At 55.2% G+C, this 21,953-nt stretch overlaps 1 protein-coding gene across 2 annotated transcripts in view; it reads left to right on the forward strand.

Annotated features, from left to right (window-relative positions):
* Positions 1–1,291: 1,291 nt before the first annotated feature.
* The window catches only part of ARHGAP23 (Rho GTPase activating protein 23), a 71,211-nt gene continuing 50,549 nt past the window's right edge, over positions 1,292–21,953 (forward strand). For both annotated transcript variants that reach the window (XM_020280935.2, XM_075994522.1), the window contains exon 1: positions 1,292–1,388. In XM_020280935.2, the coding sequence (XP_020136524.2) occupies positions 1,326–1,388 (63 nt within the window). In that variant the 5' untranslated portion in view covers positions 1,292–1,325. The remainder of the gene's footprint in view (positions 1,389–21,953) is intronic.

Raw genomic sequence — 21,953 nt, forward strand, 5'->3', positions numbered from 1 at the left:
CAGGCTCACAGGAGTAGGGGTGGCCTAATTGGTGTCTAGGCCACCCCACCCTCTTCAGGACACAAGTTCCTGACCCTGATTAACAGCAAAGGGGTAGTGGGCGGTTGGGTCTGACTGGCTATCAGGAGTCAGAGTGGTAGTGGTGACACAAGCCGATTTCATGAGGTCTTCTCACCACAGGAGGGGGTGACTCCAGTAGGCAGAGGTGGCCTTCCCAATTTATTGACTCCCCTTCCCAAGACCTATTTCTATGTATCTGTGGCCTCTGCCTTCATTTCTGCATAATCTGGGAAAAGGAATACAGAAGCCCCTTAAATCTGCAAGGCAGCCTGCGAAAGAGGTAAGCATCGGCTGTAGGAGATAAGGAGTAGGAAGGATGAGAGTTAGCAGAAAGAACTTTCCAGCAGAAATGAAGGACAGAAGGACTGTCCTTCCTTGGACTCTCAGGGGATGGGCTGGGGGACAGGGAAATAAGAACCCAGCTCAGGGCGCAGGATGTCTCTTTGGACCCAGCTCAGAGTGAAGCCAGCGAGGGTGGCTATGGGGAGCTGGTGACTCAGTCCCTGCTGTCACTGTTGTCTACTGCAGTGGGGTCTGTGGGCTGGTCCTGAGACCTGAGCCACAAGACTGGCTGGGTAGGGGTCCCAGGAGCTGGGGCTCCTGCCAGACTCTTTTCTAGCTGCAATCCCCCGCCTCTTTGGCGCTGAGACTGTCCTAGATTCCGGGGCAGCCCCCAAGCACCGTAAGTGTCGCACTTCTATGAGTCTCTAAAGGGAGGGCTTCCTAAGCTTTTTCTGTCATTCCCTCTCTTCCATCCTGGGTCTCACCTTTGTTTCCGACTTCTCTGCCTTTCTCTCAACTCTCTGTCTTGGCTCTGCCTCCCTCATGCCCCCCGGGCTTCTATGTCTCCCATTCTGACCATCCCTGTCTGGCTGTTTCTCTTTGCTTCCTTCTCCCTTCCTCTCCCTGTGCCAGTTCTGGCTTCAGCGCCCTTGCCCTCTTTCCTGGGCCCGGATCACCGTCTATCTGGAACGGTACCCTGGAGGCTGGCACAAGCTGTCTCCTTGGGACCCCTCTCTTCCTCAGGCTGTGTTCTGACCTCCAGCTCTGCTGCCAGCACAAACCCCATTATCGGTGTGCGGCCCTTGGGAGAGGCCGCCCGTGCGCCCCGACGGGAGCGGGGGTGGGCTGGGGGAGGGGCAGGAGCGAAGGGGCGGGACTTGGGGGCCACCCGCGCTCGGCCCCGCCCCTCCGGCCCCGCCCCTCCCGGGTCCCTGTCGGCGCCCCCAGCCGTGCCCCGGCCGCAGAGCCGCCGCTGCCGCCCGATGAATGGAGTCGCCTTCTGCCTGGTCGGGATCCCACCCCGCCCGGAGCCCCGGCCCCCCCAGGTGAGGGCGCTGGGCCAGGGGAGGGGGCGGGGCCGGGCGCTGTCGGGGAGCGGGCAGCAGGGCCCGGGTCGCTGCGCCCCAGCCCGCCGGGCACAGCCTGGAGCGCAGGGCGCGGGCACCGCGGGCACCGCTGCAGGGAACTTCGGCTGGTGTCGGGCAGGGGAGCAGGGGAGCCGGCCGGGGCAAGAGCTGCTTCGGGCAGGGGGGAGGGAAGGAGGGAGGTAGGCAGGGGGCCAGGACGGACACCAGGCTGCCAGGGCAAGGGGCGCCCACCAGGGTGACGGTGCCAGGCCCCCCGCGGCCGGGCAGCGGGGGCGGGAGGCCCGCGCCTTTTGTCCGGGATTTTCAGGCGGGGCGCCTGCCGCCGTTTCCTCTGCCCGAGTTTTCGTTTTCCGTTGGCGAGGCCCCTGCACAGCTGGAGCGAGAGGGAGTGGGGGAGGGGGTTCCCGGAGCGGGACGTCCTCCGCCTAGGCGGCCGGCACCCGCTCCCCGCGCCACACTCGCCCCCTGCGGGCTCAGACTGCCAGACGGGCTTCCAGGCACGGGTCCGCCGCCCCGCTGGGTCCTGGGGAAGAGAAACGGGCCCGGGACCCCCGGACCGGACCGCAGGCGCGGCTGCCCTCCCCTCTGCCCCCTATGGCCGGCTGTGGGTGGGTCTGGGCGCGGGGTGCCAGGGGCATTACTCAGCGCTGGGCTGCTTTGCTTGGGTTCTTTCATCTGCCAGCTGCTGAGGCTGGGGAGGGGCCAGCAGGGGCCTCATCCCTTCATCAGGGCCAGTCCCCTGCCTCTGAGCCTGGCCGTCTATAGCCCTACTAAAGTACCCAGTGCTAACTCCCTGCATCCCAAGATGAGGGTTGAACACTGTCAGGCCAATAGTTTTCCTGAGCTTGGAAAAGAGGTTCCCTAGGGTCCAGGCTGGGGTCAAGGCCTTGGCTGAGGCCTCTGCCTTTTTTGATAGGGCTAAAAGACCTGGGGACCCTCCTCTCTAGCCCTCCCCCCAATATTGGAGGTGGGGTCTGGTGCTTTGAAAACTTTTTCTGAGACTGATGTGTTTCTCGGGTGCTGGATATGTTCAGTTCTCCCTCAGTCTGCATCTCTCTCTCTTCAGCCAAAGTGTGTTTCCTAATTACAAACTTGAAATTCAGGATGGACAGGGGGCGGGGGTGGAGGTCATTAAGCATGAGTCCCTTGGATTCAATCCCCCACCAACTACACATACTTCACCTCTATCCCCTTACAATCTCTGCCCCCACCCCGTGGCCCAGCTGGGGGTGGATGGCTTTTGATTCCACGTGGTTCTCTCCTCCTGCCAGAGCAACAAGCTCCATTCCCCAAAGTGGTGGCTGTCGCTGAGATGTGCTCATTGGCATGCGATTTGAATCTCAGTTATATAACCAGTCATTTTGCCTCCAAACACAGCCCAGAGGTCCCTAGCCTTTTCTTCCACTTGCCCACAATGTTGTTGGGTCTACCCCAAGGTGGCAGGGAACTCCAAGGTCCTGAATCCAAGGCCCTGCCCTCTCCTTGGGAACGAGGAGAACAGTAAGTCCCCTACATTCAATGCTGGATTTGAGGGCCTCAAAATCCCCTGTAAGTGGGCAGGTGTTGGCATCCCATTTTACAGAGAGTGTCTGAGCCTACACAGTGACAGTGCCAAGGCTAGAACCTGGGTCTCCTGATGGTAATTATGGCTTAAGATGAAGTTTGGGGAAGAAAGTTGCTAGGAAGGTGGCTTTGTGACACCCTAGGGAATGAGGGAGGCTTCTGTGGATACCAGCCCAAGCAGAGAGGTTCTAGACGTGGGGACTAGCCTTTGCGCTGGGCAGCCTGGGTGGGGCCTCTGTGTTCCCCTCCTAAGGACAACCTTGAACTCACGTGGAAGGAGTGCAGCATTCTTGGTGTGGGCAGGAGTGAGGATGAGTGCAGGAGTGGGCAGTGGATTGCTTCATCTTTCATTGCAGGGATACTTAGAAGGACTTCTTGATGTGTAAGGTTAAAAGAGAGACTACAAAGCAGAAGGATGGAATAAGTTACAATGTGAGAGATTGCAGTTAGATATTCAACAGAACTTCCAAGAAGAGATTTGTGAGCTGCACGGTCCCAGGCTAGCCTGGAGCATCATGCAGGGAAGTTTTCTTCAGTACAGTGGGTCAGGTGGATTCCTATGATGTTGGATTCTGATGTAGAAATCTGGAGCTATTCATTGGCCTGCACATATAATCAAATGAGCAGATACATTGGTGCCTGGGAAAAAATGTGTTTTTAAGGAAGGGGAATTGCTTTAATTGTATAGCTAATAACTAATATAATACATAGATAGCAATTACTCTGGGCCAGCATTTATACAAATTACCTCATTTAATCTTCACAATATACCACGAGGTGAATACTATTATCCCCATTTTACAGTTGAGGGCACTGAGGCAGAGAGAGCTAACAGTGTGGCCAAAATCACGTTGCTAGTAGGCTGTGGAGCCAGGCTAGGAGCCCTAGTAATCTGGCTTCAGAGTCCTGCTCACTGTCCAGCTTTTTAGGACCTACCGTGTCCCACTGTCACTCCCACCCTGAATCCTGGGCCACCGTGGACACAGCCCAAGATCAAGGTCAACATCTCGCTGGAACGGAGCTTGGTTGCTTGTCTTTCTGCTGGGACAGGGATGGGGAGCACTGGCCTCAAGGGTGGCGAGGCCTCAGGTGGCCCCTGCCCCCATGGTTGATGAGTGGGAAGCAGCCCCTCCTTCAACCTCCCCCACCCACCCTGTGCCCACAGCACTTGGGCGAGGGCTCAGTTCATTGGTGGTTTCCCTCCAAAGGGGCACCAGCCCAGCTCTGTTGGCTGCAGGGGTTCAAAGGTGAGATATTGGCTTGGTCAGGGATTTGGACAAAGCCTGGTTTTAATTATCCTGCTCTCTCACCCTCCCCAGAGTGAGCTGTGAATAGGGCCTGTGGGAGCTGGTGCTGCCTTTCTCCTAGCACCCCACCCCTTCAAACAACCCCCCCTTTGATCCAGGGCCCCCTGTTTCTTGTGAAAGTGCGCCAACTCGTCAGCAGGGCAGTGCCAGTGTGTACCAGGCAGCCATCGCCTCCCCACTGCCTCAGTGGGACAGCAGGCTGAGAGGCTTTGGGGCTGGGCTTTGGGGAGAGTTTAATGGCCTGTGTGGGTGGGGTGTATTCATCACCTGTTAGAGTGATCAAGACCAAAGGGGTCATCTTGTCCATCTCCCTCCTGTGGGGAGACATGCCAGCGAGCACCGAGGTTCCTTAGCCGTGGCGGGCAAGACCCCAGGTCTTCTGACTCCCAGGCTCCAGGCCCTGCCTTCCCCCCATGGCTGCTTCTGTCCTTGGTGGCCCCTCAGTGCAGGGTTCTTGGACTGAGCCCCAAGAGGGAGAGGGAGGGCAGGGAGGAGTAGGGACAAGTGGACAATGTGTCCTGTTCATCTCTGTGTCCCCAGTGGCCGGCACAGCGCCTGGCACAGAGCGGCTCTCCATAAATGTTTGTGAAGTACAAACCAGGCAGCAGCCCCTCCCCGGGCCTCCCAGGGCACTCCATGCCAACTCTATCTCTGGCATTGTGCTGGGTGAGCCACATGTCAGTCTACCTCACCACTCTGGAGTTATTTGAAAGCAAGAAAAATCATAATGGCAACTGCTTCCATAGTACCTACCACTAGTAGTCACATCACCATCACCCCATTCAACAGATGACAAAACTGGCACAAAGAGATGACATGGCCTCCTAATGTCACACAGCAAGTAAGTGGCAGAGCTGAGGAACTGACCATGTTCTTAACCTCATCCCAAGAGGCCCTAGAAATGTCATTTTTGTCTTGGTATCTACAGGGCTTGGCACACAGCAAATACTCAGAGAATGTTTGTTGACTGACTAAATTTATGAATGATGGGACAGTGTATGGAAAAGCCACAGAATCCTGTAACCTAACCCTTTGGAAGTAGGTGGGGCTGGGGTCTTCGGAAGGCAGCCTGGAGGTGCCTCACTGCGTTGTCTGAACCAGCAGTCCCTGAGCCAAACCTAGAGAGGAAGGGAGAGCTCACTCACCCATAACCTGTCCCCTGTCACCACTGCCTCCAAGGCTTGGCAGGGGCCACCAGGGCTCCTCCTGTTTTCTGGGGTCTCTTTTTCTCTCACTCCCTTCCTGCTTCCCCTAGCATTCTGAGGGGACAATGATGAGGAAAGGGGACGTGGGAAAAGACTACAGGTTGGCATGAGGAAGCCTGTTTGTTTTTTCTTTCTGGCCCTGAGATATTCAGTTCAACTCATCACTAGGTGGTGGAAGATTCTGTCCCTTTCAAGTTGGAAGGTGGACAGAGCCTGGTTTGGGGCAGGGTCTGTCCTGACTGTCAATTCTCCATCTCTCATAAGAAAGGGTCTTAGATTTCTGACCACCTCCAATCCTGAACGTTAAGCCTAGGGACATCTCCAACCTTCTTGTGGAGCTGAGGGGCCTGGGCCTGGTCTAGTCCTCAGCACCTGGGGAGGCAGGAGCAGCACCCTGTGGTTGAGTGTATGGGCCCTGCCTCTGGCCTGCTGGGGTTCAAATTTCAGCTCTACCCCTTATTCACTGTATGACCTTGGACAAGTGACTTAATTGTTTTGGCTTCAGTTTTCTTATTCCTGAAATGATCCCTCAAAATAATTGGGAGGACTAAGTGACATTTGGTAATCTCAACTATTGGTAGCAACTATTATTAAACAAACCATAAGCAATAGATAGAAATGAGAACAACACACTTTTTTTTCTTAATCCAATCCCTAAATGGAACCGGAGCAACACACTTTTGACCCAGTAAAAGGAATCTTTTATGGTCAACTAATCTGAAGAGGAAATGAGCTGCCTCACTGCAGGCAGTGAGCATGCATCACTGGTGGTAGGCAAGCACAGGCTAGACAGTGACGTGGACCAGAGGGAATTCAGGTATTGGGTGAGGAGGGATTGGTACAGAAAACCTTAAGGGTCCTGCACTGGGATCAGCACTATGTGATAGGAAATTAGAAGAGCAGGTGAGACCTCGTTCCTGCCATGGGGATCAGGAGAGAAGGCAGATACCCCAGCCTTCTGGGAACATCAGAGGTTGGCTGCCATAGTTTGGGCTCCGAGGAGGAGAGGTAGTCCTGACAGGCTGCCTGGAAGGATGGGTATGGTTCTGATGGGTAGGAGAAGGTGGGAATATATTGTAAGCCCAGGAAGGGCTTGGTGGCCAAGGGGCAGGGAGGAGGCTGGGCCATTGGTCCTGAATTCAACCCCAGGGTTGCATCATCATCCTGGGTGCCCAAGGGGTTTGGGTGTATAGTGGTGGCGGTGGGGAAACTAGTAATTCCCTGTCCTGCCACCCCCCAGCCGCTCCTGTAGGAGGGGCCAGGGCTACTCGTGGTGGCAAGGAGCCCGGGCCTGTAAGGAGCGGAACTGGGGAAAGAAAGACTTCTTATGCCCAGTGCCTTTGGGGGCGTCTGGGGGTCGGGGGAACAGTGGCGCCTTTGTCCCCAGCCGCCGGGAATCTGGCCGAGGAGCTGGCCCTGGGTCTGGCTGGGCCCTCGGCAGGCAGGTCCTCTTTGAAGTGACCCTTTCACAGCTCAGCCTGAGTCCCTGGGAGGGGAGACAGCCTGGGGTGGGGCGTGGGGATGACAGGCCCACAGGCTAAGGCCTGAGGGCTGGAAGCAGACCCAGTGCTGGCCTTCTGGGGCCAGAGGAATGTGGTGGGCTGGGGGACATGTGGGGGCCATGAGGCAGGACAACCACTCAAGGGGTCTTGGCCCCAAGTGGGGGTCCGACGGGGAAGGCACAGTCCATTTCGGCCCCATGCCTGGTTTCTATCAGTCTGCAGTGTGATTTCTGTCTGACTCTGGGCTCCTAAATCAGCAGCTGCTTCTTCCTTTTAATTCCCTCAAAAAGTGTGAGAAGTCCTTGGAAAGAATTGGGTGTGCATGCAAGACTTCGAGCCCTTGGGAGGAGGTGGGGCGTTTCCGGCTCCCGAGAGCCACCAAGAAGCTGGAAGGGGAGGAGGCTGAAGTGGAGACCCCCACCCTCCACCCCAGAGGTCCACTCATTCTCAGTGTGGAGAAGCTCTGTGTTGTTCCCAAAAAGGGAGAGGAGAAGCCACCCAGAGAAGGGACGCCTGCCTGTGTTTCAGCTGGAGGAATATGACAGGCCACCCCTTCTCTGGTCTCTCTATTTGCATCATGGGGAAACTGAGGCCTAGAGAAAGGACAGGTCAAGAGCATAGAGGCAGAGAGAAAGGGCCAAGCAGGCATGGGAGGAAGAGAGAGGGCAGAGCCAGGCAGGAAGAGGAAGGGGTTCAGGCTGCTGGAGAGAAGTGCGGAGGTGCCTTCAGCTCCGGCCTGCTGTGAGTCCATGGAAAGGGGGAGAGGTAGGGGGTTCTGTTGGTGGGTTCCTGAGGTTCAAGTAGGAAGGGGGACTCCAGGGTCGTGGACTGAGCAGTGGACAGGGGAGCCCTTGGCAGCCCAGGTGAGAACCTGCCCCCCATGCTGTTTCTAGTTCTGCCCCCACATTCCCACATGACACTCTCTGTACTGGGGAAGATTCTTCTAAATCTCCCTATCCTCTTCCTGAGGTGCAGCAGGGCTGGGGGGGGACGGATGGGGGGGGAGGTTCCTCCCAGAGAGGGGGATGGAGCTGCCTGACTCTGGGCTCTCCTGTATCTTGTGCTGGCATCTGCGGAACTGAGCCCTCATTAGCTCTAATGAAGCCTTGGCACTGTGTCCCCCGCCCCCCGCAGCACCTGGGGAGGGGAAGGTGAGGGGGCAGCTGAGGTTGGGCCCAAAGCCCAGGAGAGGGGGGCATGTCTGCGAGAGAAGAAATGGGGGCTACCAACCAGGCTGGGCTGCTGACAGGAGAGAGAGACGGGCCCCTCTGCTTCCCACTGAGACCCTTTCCTCCTCCAGAGGCCTCCCAGGTGCTAGGGAAAGCCTTATCTGAGAGGTCGGGTGTGGCCTGGGGACCCTGAGGACATTCCCAGGCCGGGCTTGCATAGAGTGTCCCTCCTGCCTGATCCTTAATTGCAGCCTGGGACAGAAGGACCTGACACCCACACGAGAGGCTCAGTGCTTGGGACAATCAGGCGGCAGGCCAGATCTGAATGCACACTGGCCTTCAGTGTGTTCCAGGCTCTTTCTGCAGCTCTTGGGAACTGGGTGAATACGAAACAGCCCTGCCCTTAAGGGGTTCCTTGTCTGCTTCTCCTACCACCCAAAAGACAGACAAAAAGTCTCCACTAATATTTTATAACCATGGGTTCTGAAATTTTCACTTACACTATCTGCTAGTCCATAACACCCCTTGCTACCCACCCCTGCCAAAAATAATAATGTATTAACAAAAATGGCCCGGTCTGACTGGGGACACAGATCCATAGCAGACACAAGCTAGTGTCTTCACTGTGATCATCATTTGAGTGTGAGTGTGGTCACAAAGGTGTTAACAGGAGTTTAAAGATGGAAGCAGACTCTCCGGGTGGAATTGCCATGGGGCTGGTTAAAAACCAGTTGGTGATATGATTAATCTCCTTTCTCTCATCTCTTATTTCCAAACCTGTCATTAACTTGAGGATTCTATAGTGAAATGCCTTTTGATCAATTTTCAAGGGCCATCATGAAGTGGTTGTCCATTTGAAGACGCACGAACTAGCCCCTGAGCAGGTGAATAACTTCACCCAAGATCACCCAGCATCAAATTTAAAGCTGGATCTTTGAATCCTAAGCCTGTCCTTGTGGTCACTGCTATATTCCCTGACAAGGAAGAGGCTGGGAGGACACCCCCCACCCCAGGAAGGTGGTCCCTCCTCCCCATAGCTGAGCCTTGAAATCCGAGCAGGGCTTGGCACAAGGAAGGTGTGGGGAGGGCAGACGGAGTTGAAGGTGGATGCAGAGAGATGTGAATTATGTTCTGCTTCTCTGTGACTCTTCTGTGACTCAGGGTGGAGTCTGGGTTTGCCTGAGTGGCGTGGGGGACCCTAGGGCTCTGTCAATAGACATGGCTTAGCCCCTGCGTCCTCTAGAGATGCTCCAGCTCTGAGAGGAAGAAGGCTTCACTGAGGAGGAGAGGCTTGGCAAAATGTTTGCTGGGACAAGAGAGGGACAGATTGAGAAGGGAGAGAAGGGCATTCCAGGCAGAGGGACCCAACACAGCACAGGCAAGGAGGAGTGAAACGGCCTGCCCTCTTAAGGGATGGATGAGTGCAAGACAGAGTAAGGAGCGGGGAGATCTTCAAGACCAATGAGGGCCAGCTCCTGCCCCGCCCGCCGCATCATGGTGTAGCCCTCCTGCCGTGCTAAGGAACTTGACTTATTCCCATAGCTACCATGGAACTATGTAAGGGTGTCAGGTGGTGGAGGCAGCAGACTGGGTGAGAGAAGATGAGAACTGAAACTGGAGTTGGAGGTGGAGAGGACAGAGCAGTAGTGGAGTATGTCACCCTCTTTCCCTTTCCAGAAACTTGCCATACCATCTCTTTCCCTTGTCTGGAATTTTCTACCCTACCTTTTCCATTTCTCAAGCTCCCAGTCATCCTTCAATACCCAGTTCAAATATCCTTCTCTATGAATCCTCCCTTCACAAAACCCCCTCAAATATCCAGGGACTTCCTCCTCTGGGCACTAGACCTTAAGCCACATGAGGATAGGGACTTTGTCCTGTTCACTGCTCCATATGCAGCTTCTAGGCCTTGTTGACTGAATATTGTGGAACGATGGACTGAATGTTTCCATAGTACTTGGCACTGCATTGCAAGAACCACAATAATAATAATAGGAGTGCTAGTTAAAGCTAACATTTACTGAACACTTCAGTGCCAGACACTGCTGTGCTGAGCGCTTTACACACACTATCTCTTTAATCTGCACAACAAGCCCACGAGCGATGGATTATCTCTATTTTATAATGCTGAAACTGAAGCTCAGGAAGGTTAGTAACTTGCCCAAGGACACACAGCTAGGAAGTGGGACTGAGTTGGGATTCAAACCCAGGTTCCTCTGAATCCTGTTTAGGAACTTTTAACACTATGTGTTCCAGCTCCTTTATTTGTTGCATTTTTGTCTCTTTGATCTGTATAAAATCAAGGACTGCTTTTTTTTTTTTTTTTTTTTTTGAGACAGAGTCTTGCTTTGTTGCCTAGGCTAGAGTGAGTGCCGTGGCATCAGCCTAGCTCACAGCAACCTCAAACTCCTGGGCTCAAGTGATCCTTCTGTCTCAGCCTCCCAAGTAGCTGGGACTACAGGCATGTGCCACAATGCCCGGCTAATTTTTTCTATATATATTAGTTGGCCAATTAGTTTCTTTCTATTTATAGTAGAGACGGGGTCTCGCTCTTGCTCAGGCTGGTTTCGAACTCCCGACCTCGAGCAATCCGCCCGCCTCGGCCTCCCAGAGAGCTAGGATTACAGGCGTGAGCCACCGCGCCCGGCCTGGGACTGCTTTTATTAATTTTTGAAAATCCTTTGTGGACTACTGAACTAGGATTTGTTGTGCAGCTCCTACGTGCCAGGCCCTCGACCCTGAGTCTTCTCAAGGACCCCATTTACAGCTGACAAGACTGAGGCTTGGAGAGGGAAAGGACTTACCAGGGTCACATTGTTGGAACCTGAGGCCTGGTCTCTTTGACTCCTTTTTCTCCAGTGTCACTATGTGTCGCTGGGCCCCCCGACCCAGTGTCAGGCCCTTGATCACACCCACTCAGTAGTCCCGGAATAAAAGAAAGAGGAGTCAGCTCTGAAGTTGGCTGACTTGTTTGGGGGCATGCAGAGGCAGGATAGACAGGGCCATGGACTGGGTCTACTGCCCCTAAGTTCCGTGCTGTGCAGGGGCTGCACAGCATCAGTGCAATTTTGGCCATGGGGTGACCAGAAGGGACTTCCAGGCGTGAGCAATGCGGTCGCGGGGATGGGGGTGGGGTGAGAGCGGTGGGGGAGAGACGCTCGTGTGGGCCGGGGCGGGGGCACTGCCTCTTGTTAAGTGCCCATTTAGCCCAGGTTCGCGACCAGCAGGGATCCACCAATCAGAGGCGCCTGCGGCTCTTTATTTGCATGACCGCACCCCTTCGTTTCGGCCCTTCAGCCTGTGTTCCTAAAAGTGTGCCTCCTTGGCCCTCTGTGCGTTTCAGGGCCCCTGTGCAGAGCTGTCATGGGAGCGCAGGGGTGGGGGCGGCGGGGCGGCGGGGCGGGAGGGCCCACCTGGGCTGCAGCCTGGCGCACTATTCATAGCTCAGGGGCTGGCGTACTTCGCATACTTGGCGTTTCTTACGTCTGGCGGGCGAGGCAGCCGCCCCTCGGTTGTCCTCCCCTCCGCCCTCTGCCTCCTCCCCCACCTTCGCCCTGGCAGCCAACCGTCCTGCAGTCTACAGATGTCCGAGCTGCCCCATCGTGGCTGGGCCTACATGAAGGAACTGGGAGGCCCCAGAGAGGGCCGGGCCGAGAGGGAAGATCTGGTAGAAATGAGGCGTATGATGAGGCTGCTCTGCCCGCAGCTTCTTTCCGGAGCTGACACTGGCTGGGCCACCCCGGCAAGGTCCTTAGCTTGCCAAGTTAGGGAAGCTTTTCAGAAGGTCAAGCTGAGACCTGGAGGATAAAGGATCAGTCACGGGAAGATGGGGGAGGGCACAGGCAAGCACTCTATTATATTCCAAGGAGAGGGGACCCTGGATGTGGTAGGCGGGCCCTGAGTCTGGGACAAGGGCTTGGCATGTTTGAGAACCCACGAGGAGGGCTCGTGGCTGGCACGTGGCCAGCTGGGGCGGGCCACAGACCTGCAAAGAGGATTAAAGCAGCTCCCCTTTCCTCTCCACTCCTTACTCCCGCACCTTAACCTCTTGGATCTGGCTTTCACGGCTGAAGGAGTGGGGGTTCAAAAAGACAAAGATCTGCCCGTGGTGGACTCCTCGTGGGGACAGGGGTCTGGCCACCTGAGACTCTCTCAGAAGCTCATTTGTTCCTCAACATTCATCCACGCTGGGCCAGGAGCCAAGGATTCGACCACCAACAAAACAGACATGGCATTGGCCTTCCAGGACTCACAGCCCAGGCAGGAGATGTTGGTGAAAATAACCTCAGAAATAAACAGATACCAACGAGAGGGTGTGCAGGGATCTGACCTGGTCTGGGGCCAGTGAAGCTGTGTCTTGGGCCATGACAGTTTTGTAGGAGTTAAATAGGGTGTAGGTTGCATTCCAGAAACAGCATGTGCAAAGGACCTGTGGCTGGAAGGGTGCCTGGTCATCACAGGAACTGGAAGAGGGCCAGGGTGGCCAGAGCACAGAGCAAGGGGGTGTGGTGGATGTGGAGGCTGAGGCACATCCCATAGGGCCTGGCGGTCATAATACTAGAACCATCAATCTGGTCTATTGGAGGCCAGAGGGGTGAGGGCAGCTTGAAGTGGGGCAGTGGATGTGCTAATGTGGTCGGCCTCCGGGGACATTTGGAAAGCAGAGTCCACGGTGATGGTGGGATGTAGGGCTGGGCCATAACATCCCCCATTTCGTGGTTCCCAGCAACTTTGTAAGGCTGCTATTCATATATCTTCTTTTTTTTTGAGACAGAGTCTCACTCTGGTACTCAGGCTAGGGTACAGTGGCCTCATAATAGCTCACTGCAACCTCCAACTCCTGGGCTCAAGCAAGCCTCCTGCGTCAGCCTCCCGAGTAGCTGGGGCTATAGCATGTTACTGCACCTGGCTAATTTTTGTATTTTTTGTAGAGTCAGGGTCTCATTCTTGCTTAGGCTGATCTTGAACTCCTCACCTCAAGCAATCCACTTGCCTCAGCCTCCCAAAGTGCTAGAATTATAGGAGTGAGCCACTGTGCTTGGCCCATTTTGTAGCTGAAGAAATAAGAAAGCCTGTGTGACCTGGACTGATGACCTTGAAGTCACACAGCCAGAAAAGGGACAGGGTCAGGGTCAGGGTCAGTACCAATGGCAAGTGGCCCTTTCTTCATATCAGCCTTCTTGATGCTGGGACAGTGGTCTCTTTCTCACCAGCCTCCTATCCCCTACGCCTCAGTGCCCCTGTGGGTTAGCCTGGCATTCCCTACCTAGCGCAGACGGGGTGGGGGGCCAAGAGGTCCAGGTGGTGGCTGCTATATGCCACCTTTATTTCCACAGGCTGTTCTGCCATTAAGTGAGCTAGTGCTTGTGCAGTGTGCCTGGCATATAGTGAGCACTAAACAAGTATTAATGACTGTTATGGCTGTTATCATGTCCCCAAATGCGAGGCCAGGCAAACTGGCAAGGGGGGAGGGTCTGGAGCTGAAGATGATGCCATCTGTCCTCTTCTGACCAAAGAGCAGCCCAGAAACCATCCCAGCTCCCTCCTGGGCAGGAGCCCAGAGGAGGCTGTCCCTGCAGAGCCACCATCCCTTCCACCCCTCCAGCTGCCTCTGGGGCATCACAGGCTGGATTAGGCAGAGGTTCCGTTCATAGGCAGGGCCACGTGTGAGGGGGAAAGCCGAGGTAACCCGGGTGAGTTGGGCTGGGCTGGGGTGAGGGGGTGGGTGGTTTCAGGGGTGGGGCTGAGAGCCTCTCCCTGCAGGGAGTCCCATGTGCCCTGGGGGAAACTTTCAGAATCTGTTGAGACCTGCCCTGGGAGGGGATGTGGTCTCAGTTTGACTGAGACTGAGCTCTCCCCTGAAAGAAACCAGTGTGTGCACCTGTTGTCTCTGCCCAGGTGGTCAGACAACAGGAAGAACTTCTGGAGAGGGGGACTATAGAGTGATTCACACCCAGATCTCTCTCAGTCTTTCTGAAACGAGCTGCGCACGTGTGGTTGGGGAATGGATCCGATGATTTTGGAGAAGAGTCACTGCAGGCATTCTGCTTCCAGGAAGTACTGTCCCTAACATGGTCTAGTGTCTGAAAGGGGGCTCTGGCCTCTGTCCAGTACTCCTTGGCCAAAGGAAAACCCCAAGTTTCCTCGGTTGATCTGTCCTTCTGCAGGGGACCCTTCTCCTCCGTGGGAGATGGGGAGGGGGTGATCCCCGGGCAGGGTTGGAGCTTCAGGGTCTGGAGAATGCAATTGGTGGGGAGCCAGGTTGAGGGAATAAGGACCCCTTGCCCCCTCTGGGCTCTAAGGGCGATCAGGCATGCCAGCACTGGGCCAGCAGGGGGCTCTGCAGCCCAGGGGACCCGCCTGCCGCTGTCTCCAGCAAGCCTATGCCCCTTCAGTGTGCCGGCTCATTTTCCTTGGAGTGCTTGTGAGGACAGGGACGCGTCTCTGTGTGCACACCCTGGTGTGAATATGTTACAGGTGGTGTGTGAGCGTGTGGGGGGTTGGAACAGATGTGTGTGCTCAGTGGGGTTGGGTTTCAGGGCGCAGGACCCCCACACTGAGCCAGGCTTCTGTCAAGAAAACTCCTCCAAGGTCCTGCCATCTTGGCGTGTGGCAAGCAAGACCTTGGAAGGGTTTGTGTATCCACTGGTCCAGCCTCCAATGCATAGTGGGTCCCCGTCGAGGCCAAGGACCTACTGTGTGCCAGGTTCAGACTCCCCTGAGGCCCCAGAGATGACAGCAGGGACTCTGAGAAGATGCAGTGGAGAAGGGTGCCAGGGAAAGGTCCTCCCGACAAGAGGTGCCCAGCTGTCCTGGGCAGCCTCTATGGGCAGGGCCTGCTCCTGGGTGCCAAGGAGAGACCTGTGCATTTGTTCCATCTTCTTTCAACTTTTTTTTTTTGCATTTGAATTCTGACTTTGCCTTTTTAAAAAATTGTGGTAAAATATATATAATATAAAATTTACCTTTTTAATCACTTTTAAGTTTACAGTTCAGTGGCATTAAGTACATTCATATTGTTGTATAACCATCACCCCATCCATTTCCAGAACTTTTTCATCGTCACCAACTGAAACTCTGTACTCATTAAACAATAACTCCCAGCTGGGCATGGTGACTCACGCCTGTAATCCTAGCACTGTGGGAGGCCGAGGCGGGAGGATCACTCAAGGCCAAGAGTTCAAAACCAGCCTGAGCAAGAGCAAGACCCCGTCTCTACTAAAAATAGAAAGAATTAATTGGCCAACTGAAAATATATAGAAAAAATTAGCCGGGCATGGTGGCACATGCCTGTAGTCCCAGCTACTTGGGAGACTAAGGCAGAAGGATCGCTTGAGCCCAGGAGTTTGAGGTTGCTGTGAGCTAGGCTGACGCCCCGGCACTCTAGCCAGGGCAACAGAGTGAGACTCTGTCTCAAAAAAAACCAAAAAACAAAACACCACAATAACTGCCCATCCTCCTCTCCCCCTAGTCCTTGGCAACTACCATTCTACTTTCTGTCTCTGTGGATCTAGGTACCTCATATAAGTGGAATCACATAATATCTGTCCTTTTGTGTCTGGCTTATTTCATTTAGCATAATGTCTTCAAGGTTCATCCTGTAGTCATGTGTCAGAATTTCATTCTTTTTTAAAAGCTGAATAATATTTCATTGTATGGATGTACCGTATTTCCATTGTATGGATAGACCTCATTTTGTTTATCCCTCCCTCTGTAGATGGACACCTGGGTTTCTTTCACCCCTTGGCTATTGTGAATAATGCTGCTATGAACATGGGTGTACAAATGTCTATTCTAGACACTTTTGTTAGTTATTTCGGGTGTATACCCAGAGGTGCAGTTACTGGATTATATGGTAATTCGAGGTGTAATATTTTGAGGAGCTGCCATACTGTTCTCACCATCTCACACTCCCACAAGCAATGCACAGGATTGGAATTTCTCCACATCCTCTCCATCAACGAATAATTCTTGAGACTCTACTATGCACAAAGCCCTCTAGTAGGGCAAATCCAATTCTGAAAAATTCAGCAGCCATTGTGGAAGCTGTTGGTCTTAGTCTAATGGGGGAGACTCAGGCCATGCCCTGAGCACTCTCAGTCTTAGGGGGAAGACACAGCCCTTGCCCTCTGGGAGACCCTACACCCATGTGGGGCAAAAAGTCCGTGCTCTCAGGGAGCTCCCCGTCTGATGGGGGAGGCACAGCCTCTTCCCTTTGAGGAGTCCTCAGACAGGCCCGCAGGCCAGAGTGGGTGCATGGAGGGCCAGGGGGCTGCTGAGTGGGGTAAATCTGGGAGTGGAGAGGGTCTGGGCCGGGCCCTGTCCTACGCTGGCCTGCGGTTGCCGGGGCAATGGCCCTCGTGTTTACTTTGTGGTTGGCTCCAGACTCACCCTTTTCTGCAAGTGCTCATTTCCCACCATGAGAAAAGATACTCGTCTTTAGTCTCTCCTCCCCCTGGTGTCCCTGAGGAGGGAACTGGCTCTCTTGCCGGGCGGGGACCCTGCCAGCCTGGCACCTTTGCCATATTCCTTGCCTGCTGGGCTCTCACGTTGCCCACCCTTTCCCCACTCCTAAAGGGGCCACGAGACAGTGCTCTGGGCTTGCCAAAGTTCTGCTAAGGCAGGGGGAGGCTCGTCAGAGCCTGGGGTTGGCAGGGGCAGGTGGGGGCTGGGTCCATGAGCATGAGTCTGTCTGGGTCTGTGAGCGTCTGCATGTGTCACTGCGTCTTTGTGTATACGTGGCCGAGTGTCTGCATGCCTGAGTGTGAGTGTGACTGAGTATGACTATGCCAAAGGCAATCAAAACAGCTTGCATTTATTAAACCCCGACTGTGCGCACTGGGTCTATGCTAAGACTTTCTTTAACTTACTTAATTCTCCCAACAAACTCTGAGGTAGGAATTATGTCATTCCCCATTTTATTGGTGAGGAACCAAAGCTCAAAGAAGTTAAAGAACTCACCCAAGGTCTCACAGCTAGAAAGTGGTAGGGATGGGACGCCATAGGACTCCAGAGTCCACGTGCTGCCCCTGGAAGAACTTGGGGGTTTGTGCGGCTGGGGATTATCTCTGCCCTCCCTCGGTGGGGGCGGATGTCTGGCAGGGCAAGTGCTTCCTCCTCCCCTCCCTCGGACTCCCTGGGCTCTGGCCCAGTTTGAAGGACAGGGAGTGGCATGTCACAACCCAAACCAACCAGGGCAGGAGTGGCCCTAGAGAGGGAGAGCACGGGGTCTAGGGAGACCCTATGACCCCCTTTCCCCAAGGCCAGACAGAGTGCCAGTGCGAGGTCCCCAGCGATGTGAGGCTATGTGCCCACTGAGGGTGCTGGGGAGAGCAGGCTCGTTTGGCCGGCTCGTCAACTTGGCCTGTTGGGGCACGTCAGGCAGCAGCCTGCACACAGGCAGTGCTGGGAACCAGGCACCTGAATGGGGCAAAAGGGTGGAGGAGGCCCGAGGGGGCAGCAGCCCTTGACTGAGGAGACGGAGCAGGGCTCGGAGGCGCGGGCGTGGGCGGGAGCATGCGTTGGGTATCGCATTGCCCGCGTGCCTGGGATGCACGGACCGGCAGCATGATCTGCACGGTCTGTGTGCAAGGTTGTGGGGCGGTTACGGGTCTGTGTTTCTTGTGCCACCCATGTATGGGACCAGGCAGAGCTTTAAAAATGCCGGATAATTCTCTTGGGATGGGGTCATTGTCACCTTGTGGTTTGGGGCCTATATTCTGTGAGGGGTCGCTGAGCAAACCTAAGGAAGAAGAAACAGACAGAATGTCCCTGAGCGCCTCTCTCCCTTCCTGAACCACATGGCCTGCGATGATGTCAGTTTCCCTCTTTCTTTTTTTGATTTTTTTGAGACAGAGTCTCACTCTGTTGCCCGGGCTGGAGTGCCATGGCGTCAGCCTAGCTCACAGCAACCTCAAACTCCTGGGCGCAAGCGATCCTACTGCCTCAGCCTCCTGAGTAGCTGGGATGACAGGCATGCGCCACCATGCCCGGGTAATTTTTTTCTATATATTTTTAGTTGGCCAGTTAATTTCTCTCTATTTTTAGTAGAGACAGGGTCTCACTCTTGCTCAGGGTAGTTTCGAACTCCTGACCTTGAGCGATCCTCCCGCCTCGGCCTCCCAGAGTGCTAGGATTACAGGCATGAGCCACCGCACCCGGCCAGTTTCCCTCTTTCTGACATCCCCTGACCCCCAGGCCCCAGAACCTCCTCCCCTTCCCCAGTGCCTACTTGTTCCCGCTCCTCCAGCCCAAGAGCCCCTCTCCTGGGAGAGCTAACCTGGGAGGTATCTGGCTCTACCCTCAAAACTGTCACCTTTCAGAGAGAAGAGGCCCTCCATACCAGATGTACCGGTATGTGGGGGTCTCCCTTGGTTGGGAGGTGAAGGCTGCTGGCTCCTGCAGGAGTCTGGGACTTGGGGACCCCCAAAGGTTTCAGGAAATGGGACAATACTCCTGAAAGAACTGTCAGTGCCCTGAGGGCAGAGTCTGTGCTGGCCTTGGAGAACAAGGCGTCCCAAAGACAGGGTTGCTGAATGGATAAATGGGAGGGTGAGGGACAGAGACCTGGCAAGGGTTAGAACCAGTCACTCGTTCTCTTTGAGCCTGTTTCTTTCTTTCTTGAGACAGTGTCTCACTCTGTTGCCCTGAGTAGAGTGCCCTGGCATCAGCCTTGCTTACAGCAACCTCAAACTACTGGGTTCAAATGATCCTCCTGTCTCAGCCTCTCAAGTAGCTGGGACTACAGGCATACACCACCACACCTGGCTAATTTTTCTTTTCTTTTTTTTTTTTTTGAGACAGAGTCTTGCTTTGTTGCACAGGCTAGAGTGAGTGCCGTAGCATCAGCCTAGCTCACAGCAACCTCAAACTCCTGGGCTCAAGCAATCCTCCTGCCTCAGCCTCCCGAGTAGCTGGGACTATAGGCATGCGCTGCCATGCTCGGCTAATTTTTTTCTATATATATATTAGTTGGCCAATTAATTTCTTTCTATTTATAGTAGAGATGGGGTCTCACTCTTGGTCAGGCTGGTTTCGAACTCCTGACCTTGAGCAATCCGCCTGCCTCAGCCTCCCAGAGTGCTAGGATTACAGGCGTGAGCCACCACGCCCGGCCTAATTTTTCTACTTTTAGTAGAGATGGATCTCCCTCTTGCTCAGGCTGGTCTTGAACTCCTGAGCTCAAGTGATCCTCAAGCCTTGGCCTCCCAGAGTGCTAGGATTACAGGTGTGAGCCACTGCGCCCAGCTTGAGCCTCAGTTTCTGTAACTTAAAAATGGATATAAAAATAGTCCTTGGTTATCCAGCTCTTAGGGTAAGGGTCAAATGAGAACAAGTGCAAGTGCTTTGAAATAATAAAAGATTATTATCTCTTTCAGAGAGAGGGGAGTCTGGATGCCCTCCCTTTGGGAGGAGGTAGCCTCCAAGCCCCTACTCCAAGGACCCTGGGCAGGATGAGGCTGAGTGGATTTTGCAAGCTGGTCAAACTGGAGGGGAATGGGAGGGGCTGCTCAGCAGGGTGATTGCTGATGTGGGGGAGGAAGCTGGGCAGGGTGTGGGGGGAGGACTCACACTAGGCAGGAAGGCTTGGAATAGAATCTCAGCTACGCCTGGTATTTCCCAGCCCGAGGCCCCCTCCCCCACTGCCCTCTGGGGCCCACCCCACATTCCTTTCCTAGAGGAAATGGGGGAGGGAGCAAAGAGGCTCCCCAGGCCTGGAGGATCATTTATTCGAGCTATGTATAACTTTGAGGCCCTACTGTGTGCACCCAACTTCCGAAGTCCTTGGGTGTGAGGCAGCTGGGTGTGGAGGGGGTGGGAGTGGGGAAGGTGTGGGTTGTGCTGGAAGAGTCTGTCACCTCCTTTGCTGGGCCTTGCTGTCCCTGCCAGGTTCCAGGGCAGGAAATGGACATTGTATATGGCTGGCTGATGCTTTTCAAGGTCTCTGCAGCCCTGGCCCTGAAAACCCATGCTGTGTCTCCACCTCCCCTCCCTGCAGCCCCTAGAACCCTCAGAAGTTTTGAGGGAGGTACGTTCTTCTTGATCTGGGGACACAGCAGCACCTGTCGGCCATCAGTGGCTCCCTGAGGTGTGAGAATCACTCCTTTTCCTCAGACCAGGGGCTGGACTTTCAGCAAGAGGAAAGCAAGTTAGACAGCTGGAAGGACTTACTGGCTGCTTGCTGGGAGAGCAGGCCACCCTTGGAGCCGTTGCCCTCCACTTGGTGCCACAGAGTCTGACATGGCTGAGGACATCTTGATGGTGCTTCCAGCTGGTCTGTGAGGGTCTGGCCTTTGGGGAGTGTGACAGGGAGGCCCAGGGCTGTCAAGGGCAGGAGTGGTCCTGACACAGAATCCTTGGGTTTCTGGCGACTGAGGGGCAGGGAGAGGGTGCAGAGACACACGTGGTGTCCCAGTCTCCCTAACTGCCGTCCTTTTCGTCCTTTTCCGCTCTCCCCCAAGCCCTCCTGACTCAGCTCAGGGCAGCCTGGCTCTTCCCGTCTGGCTTCCGCCAGGGTGGGGGTGGGGGTCCAGCTCATGCATGGGGGGCCCAGCACATGGCAAACAGGAAACAGGAGAACAAAACCCGCTCCCTGGCTGACACAGGCAGCCCCCACGGGCACCTCACCCTCACCCTTCCTCTCCCTTCCTTCTCTCCCTCCCTTGATCCTGCCCACCCCCACTCCCCACTGTGGTCTGCAGCCTCCTTTCCCATGCCTTTGCTCCTCCACCTTCCCAAAACTTGTCACCTCCCAGCCTCCTCCCCCTCTCTGCCTCTCCTCCTCCCCTCCCCTTTCTGGATCCTCCCAAATGGGCCACCCTACTGTCCTGGCAGGTCCTGCTGGGGACTTCAGATGATGGAGTGGGACTCCTGACTCCTCTGCTTGGTTCTCCCTCCTGGTAGCTGCCCAGGAAGGCCCAGCCCCTAGACAGGGAAGACCCCTCCTAGATTCAGGAGCAGGGCTGGGCTACAGTTGACCCCTTTCCTGGCTGCTGGCTGGGATTTGGGTGTGGGATCCAGAGCTGGAATGAGCACTCTGGAGTTCCAGGCCTCCGACTCCTTCTCTACAAATTGGGCCATAGTAATGGCCCCGGGCCACAGCGAGTGGCTGTAGTGACAAGCACATTGTTCAGGAACAGTCACGTGGGATAGAAATGGTGGTGGTGACTATACACCTACTAGCCAGGACCTCTGCCAGCTCCACCCGGGAAGGGTCCTGGGAAGGAGGAGAGCCAGGAAAGGGGGTGGGGCAGGGTCTGCCACCAACAGGGGCTTCCTGTCTGACTCACATGTGTGGGGGGGATAGGGGCCAGCTTGGAGCCCATTGTCAGCTTGGTGGCATCCCTTCTAGGTAGACCTAATGGACAAGGGGTCCTGGGGACGAGAGTGGTCACGCTTCTCCCTGGGAGTGGGGGCTCGCTGTAGCCTTAGGGTGTATGGTTTTTGCTGGTGTGGGTGTTGTGGGGGCGAGCACTCACTCTGGGCTGGGCAGTGTGTGTGTGAGGCCTAAGGGGTGTGGCATCAACGCCTGGCGCCCGTGCTGTGCTGTGCAGTGTGTACGTGCCGCCTACCTGCCTGCGTAGGGTTGGTGGTGTCCGCAGTGTGGGTGCGTATGTGGGGTCTGGTGTGCTCTCTGCGCGATGCTGTGCTCGCAAATGCGGCTCTGCAGGGGGAGCGTGGCCCGTGCATACACACATAGGAGGGTGTCCGAGGTGTGTGATACTGAAGGGTGTCACAACACATGTGTGCGAGAGGAGAATAGCGTGTTTCCATGGGG

The sequence above is a fragment of the Microcebus murinus genome, chromosome 18 (assembly GCF_040939455.1).
Source record: "Microcebus murinus isolate Inina chromosome 18, M.murinus_Inina_mat1.0, whole genome shotgun sequence".
NCBI classification, from domain to species: Eukaryota; Metazoa; Chordata; class Mammalia; order Primates; family Cheirogaleidae; genus Microcebus; species Microcebus murinus.